This window comes from Nannospalax galili, unplaced genomic scaffold (genome assembly GCF_000622305.1).
Source record: "Nannospalax galili isolate Female #2095 unplaced genomic scaffold, S.galili_v1.0 scaffold3817, whole genome shotgun sequence".
NCBI classification, from domain to species: domain Eukaryota; kingdom Metazoa; phylum Chordata; class Mammalia; order Rodentia; family Spalacidae; genus Nannospalax; species Nannospalax galili.
Window position 1 is genome coordinate 1 of NW_008338671.1, and position 10,344 is coordinate 10,344.

General features: G+C 41.2%; 1 protein-coding gene across 1 annotated transcript; it reads right to left on the minus strand.

The window, feature by feature from the left end:
• Positions 1–3,028: 3,028 nt before the first annotated feature.
• Positions 3,029–3,893, minus strand: LOC103734325 (GPN-loop GTPase 1; the record flags this gene model as incomplete). The annotated part of the gene is given in 2 exon segments (XM_008833215.2): positions 3,029–3,122; positions 3,701–3,893. Coding segments are annotated over 2 exon segments (205 nt in total), but the record flags the coding sequence as incomplete, so codon positions are not given.
• Positions 3,894–10,344: the final 6,451 nt, after the last annotated feature.

The following is a 10,344-nucleotide window of genomic DNA, read 5'->3' on the forward strand; positions in this document are numbered from 1 at the left end:
CTGTGTAGCCCACGCTGTCTTCAAACTTGAAATCCTCCTAACTCAGCCTCCTGACTATTATAGGCATACAGCACCATACCCAACTATGCTATATTACCCTAAGATCACTGAAATGTGATAGAAATTAAGGACATGAGGAAAAAGACCAAAAGATACCCTAAGCATTGCTGGGCATGGTGGTATATACTGGTACTCTCAGTTCTAGGGAGGCAGGGGCAAAGGATCACTACAATTTCAAGGCCAGCCTGATCTATGTATTAAGTTACAGGTTAGCCACTACTATATTGTGAGACCCTATCCTAAAAACAAACAAACAAACAAATAAAAAACAATATCCTAGGCATTTTTCCTCTAGTAACAATCTAAAACTAGGCTATTAGTCTATTGGAGACTGAACCCAGGGCTTTGTATATGTTTTACCACTGAAATACATCACTAGCCCTTTTTAAAGTGTGTGTTTTGCCTGCATGTATGTAAGTGCACTCGTGTAGTGCATGCAATGCCCACAGAAATCAGAAGGTAGCATCAGATCCCCTGGAACTGGAGTTATGGATGACTGTTAGCTGCCATGTGGATGCTGGGAACTGGACCCAGGTCCTCTACAAGAACAGTCAATGCTCTTAACCGCTAAGCCATCTCTCCAGTCCCCATCACCAGTTCTTTTTATTTAGGTTGGGGTATTTTTTTTTGGCTTTGGGCTTTTTTTTTTTTGGTCTTTTTGAAACAGGGTCTCCCTATCACCATAGCTGGCCTGGATTCACTATGGAGACTAGGCTTGAACTCACAGAGATCTGCCTGCCTCTGCTTCTGGAGTGCTGGGATTAAAGGCATGTGCCACCACGCCTGGCATTTATTTAGTTATTTTTATTTTGAGACATAGTCTCACTATTGTCCAGGTTGGCCTTGAACTGGCTATGTAGCCCAGGCTGGCTTCAAAACCTTGGCAATCCTCCTGCCTCAGTCTCTTCAGTGCTGGGGTTATAGGAATGTCACTACATCTGGCTTTCTTAAGCTTCTTGCCAGCATTTTCTTATGACTTTCTCCACACTTACAATGGTTTCCTTCCTGACAAAAGATCACTGCTAAGTATCTTAAGAAGAAAATGAAACTAGGAGCTCTCAAGTTATAAAAGAAATAGTCTGGGGATAAAGAGATGGCTCAGGGGTTAAGAGTACTGACTGCTCTTGAGGAGGACTGGGGTTCAATTCCCAGCACCCACATAGTGGCTAACAACTATCCTTAACTGCAGATCCAAGGGATCCAATGCTCTCTTCTGGCTTCTGTGGACACTGTAGGCACTGGTACTTACATACATGCAGGCAAAATGCTCATACACATAAAATAAATACAGATAATAAATACAGCTTTAGAAAAAAAAGTCTGAAAGGTTAAAAATTTATAAAACTTGATTAACAGCAGCCATATGCACAGAAAAAAAACTGTTAAAGCTCAAATCAAAAAAATAAGGTCTCACTATGTAGCCATGGCTGGCCTGGAACTCACAAGGTAAACCAGTGTGGCCTTGAGATCAACTTGCCTCTGAGCAAGTACAAGCACACCTAAATCAGAAAAGGTGTTTTACTAACTTGACATGGTAAGCCTTAACACAAATGACAGAATGTATGAATTCAAGTGGGGGGATATGAGAGGGGTCCAATCAGGAAGTGGATATAAAGATGATTAAGATATTCTATATGAAATACACAAAAATTCAGTTAAAAATTTTTTTAAATTTTTTTAAAGTGTCTTACTAACTGCTACATGGTGAAAAGAGCAACACAGACATTTGAAAAATAAATTTGTTCACTAAAATCAGACCAGCTGGACGTGGTATTACACACCTTTAATCCCAACACTGGAGGCAGAGGCAGGTGGATCTCTGTGAGTTTCCAGGCCAGCTGAGTCTACAGGAAGACCCTGTCTCAAAAAAAAGGCCCAGAGATGGGAAAAAATACCCCATCCTTGCCTGGCGTGGTGGCACACACCTTTAATCCCTACACTTGGGAGGCAGAGGCAGGCTGATGTCTGTGAGTTCAGGACCAGCCTGGTCTACATAGTGAGTTCTAGGACAGTAGCCCCTGTCTCAAAAAAAAAAAAAAAAAAAAATTTTAAATAAAATCTATCAAACCCTCTCCACTAGTCTGTAGATGAATAATATTACAATTTTCTCCTCTAGGTTAGGAATGTTCTCCCCAAATCTTCCCAAAGTAATCTCTGAGTTTTAAGAATTTTTTTCTAAATTTTATGTATATGGGTATTTTGCCTGATGTACATAAGTACATCCCTGTCATGCAATACTCATGGAGAACATAAAAGATCCCCTGGAATTGGAGTTATGGATGATTGTTAGCCTCCACGAGGGTGCTGGGAACCAAACCCTGGTCCTCTGCAAAAGCAGCCAGTGCACTTAACTGATGAGCCATCTCTCCAGCCCCTAAATCTCTGAATCTTAAAACAAGGTTTTCTTCCTCTTATTTGTGTATTTGAGGTACAAGCAACTTAACAGGATTAGCAAGTGATAAGGTAGGAAAGGACTGGCACACAAAGGAAAGTTACAGCCTGGCAGTCAGGAAGTCTGGACCCTAACAGTAATCCTATCACCGGATCACATCCATTTTCATTCTTACTCTGACCCTCCTTTTCTCCCTCTCTCCTTCTGTCTATTGTGGGTTTTTTTTTTTTCTTTTTCAAAATTTTATTTTATTTTTAAATTATGTGTATATGTGTGTCTGTGTGCACTTGAGTGCAGTGCTGGAGTTACAGGCTGCTGAGAGCTGAGCCACTTGATAGGTGCTGGTAATCAAACTCAGGACCTCTGGAAGAGCAACAAGTGCTCTTAACCATTAAGCTATCTCTCCAGCCCCCCCCCCACCTTTTTTTTTAAACAAGGTCAAGATATGTAGGTCAAGGATGATCCTTAACTCTCAATTCTGCCTCAGTCTCCAATGGCTCACACCCACACTTAAGACTACCAGGCTTCCGTTTTTCTGTGAGCCACTTCACACAAGTTCTATGAAAGTTTACTCACCAATATTGGCAGGAAAAGGGACTTCGTGCACAGCTGGGTCCAGGTTGATCACATAGGGTGGAGAGCCTTTGTTGTGCAGGTGTCCTGTGAGCCTCTGCAAAACATGGGGAAGAGGGTTGGAGGGTGATGAACAAAGCTAGTAAGGGACCAGAGAACTTCTGTTCCTTTACTGACATGTCTATAAAATTGGGAACTCTTTCCTTCTCTCTGAAATATCCACCAGCTGTGCCTGTACTCAACCCTGAACTCTCGATTTAAACGCTACTTTGCCCTATCTCCATCACTAAAACATTCACTGCATGAAAGCAGGAACCCTGCCCACTTCATTTTGCTGTGTTCTCAGTGCTCAGAACGTGGTAGGTGCGCAAGAAATAATTTCTTGACAACTCTTCATGCAAACCCTGTGTTAGCAATATATCCCGCACTCTTGTAAGCCCAGGCCTTTAAAAAGCTTCGTTATGACAATTTCAGTACAACGTAGTCAGTTGTAACAAGCACGTACCAAGGTTGTCCAAAAGGCTGCCTGAACTGACCCAAGCTAGGGTCCACAGCTGCGGTCGGTCCCCAGAAAACCATGCGCCCAGACCCTCCAACTCCCCGGACACCTCCCTTTCTCCCTGGCCACCAGTAGCCGATCGCACGCCGCTACCACTCCTGCGACCGGCCCGTCACCTGTACAAAGGTAGTCTTCCCGGATCCCGCCATTCCCAACACCAGCAGACACACAGGGAGCTGAGAAACCCCGGAAGTTTGGGGCTCCTCGGGAGCCACGGGCGCCGCCATCTTTCCCAAGCCCCGCCCGCCGCTCCGCAGAGACGCCTGCAGGAGAGAGACTTGCTGAGTTCCGAGCTGTGGACGGTCAGAGGAGCCTCGCTGTGTTCCAGGTTGTGATTGGTCAAGGGATCCGCCCTCTCAGCGTTCTGGGTTGTGATTGGCTGGAGGACCTGACTCCCCTAACCGGCCTCGGCTCGGGGCGGGCTACAGGTTTGGTGGGTTCGGTGGATGTTGAGTAGGAGCTGTGGTCCAGCCAGGCGTGTAGGATGCTAGGAAGACAATAGATGGGACTAGCATAGGGCCTGGCAGGACCATAGCTCTGGTTCTCAGGGGCAAAACGAGATGAGATTCTAATCACTAAAGAGGCTGAGGCAAAAAGATTGTGGCAAGGCCAACCAACTGAGATGGCAGTTCGCCTGCTGTCTTCTTGGCTAAGACGGAAAAAAAAGTTGTTTTGTTTATGGCTTTTTGAGACAGGGTTCCGCCTGTAGCACCAGCTAACCTGGAACCGGCTATGCAAAATCAGGCTGACCTCAAAAGCTCACAGAAATCCCCCTGCCTCTGTCTCTTGAGTGCTGGGATTAAAGGCATTGCCACAACGCCTGCTCAAGACCATTTTTTTAAAGGGTGATAATGTGATAATGTTCTAGAAAATGTTAGGTAAAGATTAAGGTAAAGCTTCAATGATAAAATAAATCTGACAGTTATAAATCCTAGAAAACAAGTAGGGGCTAAAACCCTTGCAGACTGTCTGAGAGTGCCTGGATCCAGCCTCCACATGGTGATGAGCCTCCCAAATTGTACCCTGCATGTCCCCCTACATTGGAACCACCTGCAGTCCATCCCACCACCCCAGGGATAGGCTTCTCTGCCCTTTAGTGGGGGCCCATACCTTTGCAGACTGAGAGCCCCTAAATCAGGCCTCCCCCTAGCGTGCTTGAGCTTCCAAATTGTGCTGTGACTGCTTGCTAGTAGGGGCCCAGACCTTAGGCAGAAGCCTGGGAGGACCTGAATGCCACCTGACTTGGGCCTGTGTGGAAGCTTCTGAATACCTGGACTGAGGACATCTGGTCCCTCCAATATAAAATCAAAAGAGAACCTGAAGCCTAGACCAATCGGCTTTACATACCGAATAAAACAACAACCAAGCCGGGTGTGGTGTGGCACATGCCTGTAGTCCCAGCACTTGGGAGGTAGAGGCAGGCGGATCTCTGTGAGTTCAAGGCCAGCCTGGTCTACATAGTGAGTTCCAGGTCAGCTAGGACTACAGGGAGACCCTGTCTCAAAAATAAATAAATAAAAAATAAAAAAGACTAACAAACAGGCACATAAACAAACAGAATGGAAAGAACAAAGAAAATAAAAAACTCTCTAGGGAAATTCACAGTAAAAGCACTAAATGTACAGAACAAAGAGAGAATACTGAAAGCTGAAAAAGAAAAACAAGTCACATATAAAGTAAAACTCATCAGAATCACAGCTGACTTTTCAGTGCAAAATATGAAAGCCAGAAGAGCCTGAACCAAAGTGTCCCCAGTTCTAAATGACCACAGATGCTGACCCAGATTACTCTACCCAGCCAAAATGTCTATTACAGTCAAAGGAGAAAGAAAAATCTTCCATGACATAAAAAGGCTGAAAAAAATTCATGTTCACAAACCAGTCCTTCAGAGAGTTCTTGAAGCAATACAAAGAGCTGAAGAAAACAACAGCTATACCCAAGGGGTAACGTGAAGAAATTTAATGAAGGTATAACTGGAAACACACAGCTACACCAAGAATGTGAACAGAAATCAAAACGATAGAAATCAATGCACATCTTTCATTAATAACTTTACATATCAATAGCCTGAGCTCCCCAGTCAAAAGACACAAGCTAATTGAATTATCTTCCTGTTGCCTGCAAGAAACCCATCTCACCTTCAAGGACAGGCACTAGCTTAAGGTGAAAGGATGGAAAAGAATATTCCAAGCATATGGAACTAATAAACAAGGAGGGGTTCCAATTTTAATATTTGACAAAATAGACTTCAAACTAAAACTAATCAGAAGAGATAAAGAGCGTCACTTTATTCTGATCAAAGCAATAATAGGGGACTTTGATACACCACTGCCTCCATTAGGTCAACTGGACTAAAAATAAACATACATCTGAATTAAATGATATCATACATCAAATGGACCTAACAGACATCTTTCAAATATTCCACCCAAACACCAAAGAATACACTTTCTATTCAGCACTCCATGGTAATTTCTCAAAAATTGACCATATACTGGAGCACAAAACAAGCCTCAACAAATACAAAAAAATTGAAATAATTCCATGCGTTCCATCAGACCATGATGCAATACAGCTTACAATTAACACCAGAAGGAGCACTAGTAACTACATGGATTCATGGAGGTTGAACAACACACTCCTGAATGATACGTGGGTTAAAGGAGAAATTAAAAATGAAATAAAAGTACTCCTGGAATTAAACGAAAAGGACAATACAACATAACAAAACCTCTAGGACACTTTAAAAGCAGTCCTGAGAGGGAAGTTTATAGCTCTAAGTGCCTAATTAAAAAATCAGAAAGAGTACAAATAAATGCCTTCACATTGTACCTCAAGACTCTAGAAAGGCAAGAACAAATGAAACCAAAACCCAGCAGATGAGAAGAAATATTAAAATCAGAGCATAAATTAATTAAATAGAAACAAAGAAAAAGATACAAAGAATCAATGAGTCTAAGAGCTTCTTTTTTGAAAAGCTAAACAAGATAGACAGACCCTTGTCCCAGTTAACCAAAAGAAAGAAAGAGCAAATCCAAATCAACAAAATCTGAGAAGAAAGGGGAAACATCACAACAGACACCCAAAAGATCCAGAACATTATAAGGGAATACATTAAGAGCCTATACACTATTAAATTTGAAAACCTAAAAGAAATGGATGGCTATCTAAAATCATGAGAACCACGAAAGCTAAACCAAGAAAACCTCGACAGTTTAATCAGACCCATAACATATAAAGAAATTGTAACAGTAATACAAAACCTCCCAACTAAAAAAATCCCAGGCCCAGATGGATTTATATCAGAATTCTATCAGACATTTTAAGAAGATCTGCAACCAATACTACTTAAATTATTCAAAAAGCTGGAAACAGAGGGAAAACTCCCAAATTCCTTCTGCGAAACCAGCATCACTCTAATACCAAAACCATATAAAGACACAACCAAAAAAGAAAACTATAGACCCGTATCCTTAGTATGGATGCAAAAATTCTCAAAAAAATACTTGCAAATCACATACAGACACACATCGAAAAGATCATCCAGCATGATCAAGTAGACAGTATTCCAGAGATGCAGGGACAGTTCAATATACACAAGTCAATAAATGTCATAAATCATATAAATGAACTCAAAGACAAAAACCACATCGTCATCTCAATAGATGCAAAAAAGGCCCATAACAAAATTGAAAAAAATTCAGCATGCATTCATGATAAAAGTCCTAGAGGGAATTGGACTAGAGGGAACATACTTCAACATACTTAAAGCTATATACAACAAACCCACAGCCAACATCATTCTAAATAGAGAAAATCTAGAAGCATTCCCATTAAAATTGGGAACCAGACAAGGATGTTCACTTCCTCACTCCTTTTTAACACAGTGCTTGAAACTCTTGCTAGAACAATAAAACAGGAAAAGGAAATTAAAGGAGTACAAATTGGAAAGGAAGAGGTCAGATGATATATTAAGATGACCTAAGAGATCCCTAAAATTCCATCAGAAAACTCCTAGAACTAATTGACCCTTTCAGTAAAGTGGCAGGTTATGAAATTAACCTACAAAAACCAGTGGTCTTTCTATATACCAACAACAAACAATTGTAGAACGAGTACATGGAAACACTCCCATTCACAATAGCCTCAAAAAAAATCTCAGAATAAACCTGATCAAAAACATCAAAGATTTCTACAATAAAAATATTAAATCTTTATAGAATTAGATTGAGGAAGACACCAGAAGATGGAAGGACCTACCATGTTCATGGGTTGGAAGATTAATATTGTGAAAATGACCACCCTACTATGAATGACCATGAATAAGCCATGTATAGGTTCAATGCAATCCCAATCAAAATCCCCATGGCATACTTCACAGAATTAGAAAAAAAATCCTAAAATTCATATGGAAGCACAAAAGATCCCAGAAAGCCAAAGCAACCCTGGGCACAAAGACCAACACTGAGGGACTACTATATCAGAGCTTAAACTATACTACAGAGCTATAGTCATAAAAACAGCATGGTACTGGCACAAAAATAGACACATAGATCAATGAAACATAATTAAAGACTGAAACATGAGTACATGCAATTTCAGCCACCTGATATTTGACAAAGGTGCCAAGAACACACAGTGGAGGAAAGACAGCCTCTTCAACAAATGGTGCTGGCAAAACGGGATCTCCACCTGTAGAAGAATGAAACTAGATCCTTATCTTTTTCACCTTGCACAAAAGTCATCTCATAATGGATCAAAGACCTCAATGTGAAACTCCAAACTCTGAAACTATTAGAAGAAAACATTGGCAGTAACCTATAAGATACAGGTGTAGGAAAGTACTTTCTAAATCAGACACCAGTTGCTCAGGAATTAAGGTCAACAATCAACAAGTGGGATCTAATTAAACTAAAAATCTTCTGTACAGCAAAAGAAACAACCAAGAGAATGAAGGGAAACCCCACAGAGTGGGAGAAAATCTTCACCAGTGACACATCTGACAGAGGTTTAACATCCAGAATATATAAAGAACTCAAAAAGCAAAGAATCAAGAAAACAAATGACCCAATTAAAAAATGGGTTAAAGAGCTAAACAGAGAGTTCTCAAAAGAAAAAATAAAGACGGCTAAGAAACATCGTAAAAAGTCTTCAACATCATTAGTAATTAGGAAAATGCAAATTAAAACCACCTTAAATTTCACCTTACCCCAGTCAGACTGGCTAACATCAAGAGATTAAATGTTACCAAATGCTGGAGAGGATGTGGAGAAAGAAGAATTCTCATTCACTACTGGTGGGGCTGCAAACTCGTGCAACTTCTATGGAAAGCAGTGTAGAGAACTCTTAAAAAACTACAAATGAACCTACCATATGACCCAGTTATACCACTCTTTGGCATATACCCAAAGGACTCATTCTATTGCAGAGACACTTGTATAACCATGTTTGTTACTGCTCTTTTCACAAGCTAAGAGATGGAAGCAACCTAAGTGCCCCTCAACAGATTAGTGGTTAATGAAAATGTGGTACGTTTACACAGTGCTGTTCTACTCAGCAATAAAGAAAGATGAAATAATGAAAGTTGCAGGCAAATGGATGGATCTAGAAACTGTCATACTAAGTGAAGTTACACAGACTCAGAAAAACAAAAGATGTATGGTCTCTCTCATTTGTGGATCCTAGCAGCAAATCCTTATAAGTGAATACATATCCTGATGTAACTGCAGGAACCAGGAACATGGAAGGGAGCCATGGAGGTAAAGGGAAGGAAAACTCGAGAGAGAATAGTAGGAGACAGGTGTTACTAAGGGAGAAATGTGTAGTTAAAGTGGAGGGGGAGAAGGAGGGCTATACAAAGAACTATGGGAATAAAGGGAAAGGAGCTCAAGAGAGGTGGGACCATGCAGACAGAAGTTATCAAGGGAGAAATGGGGAAAATGGGGACCCTTTAAATGGGAAGGGCAGGGAGGAAGGGCAAGACAGGGAGAGAAGGAGGAGAGATAAATAGTGCCTAGCTAGTGTAAAAAACCAGAGGGAATGGGATTAGTCCAGAACCTACTGAAAATTTCCACATACACTATCCCTACATGAGTCCATGAGTATAGCTGAAGGCTATATAACAAGAAACAGTGCCAGACAGGAGAAATCTTCCTTTGAGTTCTTGGCCAGGGTAGTCAAAGAGATTGAAAATTACACAGGCTATTGCCAGTTGTTGATTTCCTCCAGAACCTTATGGTAAGACCCTATTGCTGAAGACAGGACATAGTTTAGACACAGGATTTGGAGCAACAGAGCTGGAACTGACCTGGAAGCCACCTCCACTGAAGGCTAAGCATTTTTTTTTCACTTTTTGACCCAATTTGGCCAGGGTAATCCAAAATGTACTATTGGCCCCATAGATTTTGTTGGCTGACTGGGGCATACATGCTGCATATAATCTCAATCATATTCCAAGCACCTGGAATTGTACCCATCATCTTTGAAATAAAAGTAGGTTCATTGTCACTTTTTAAAAATTTTTTTATTTATAATTTTTATTTTATGTGTATGAGTGTATTGCCTGCATATATGTGAGTGCACCCATGTCGTACAATGCTGCGGAGGTCAGAAGAGGGCTTCGGATTCCCCTGGAACTGGAGTTAAAGTTCATAGCTGCCATGTGGGTGCTGAGAATCGAACCCAGGTCCTCTGCAAGAGCAGTCAATGCTCTTAACCACTGAACCATCTCTCTAGCCCCCATTGTCACTTTTTTAATAGG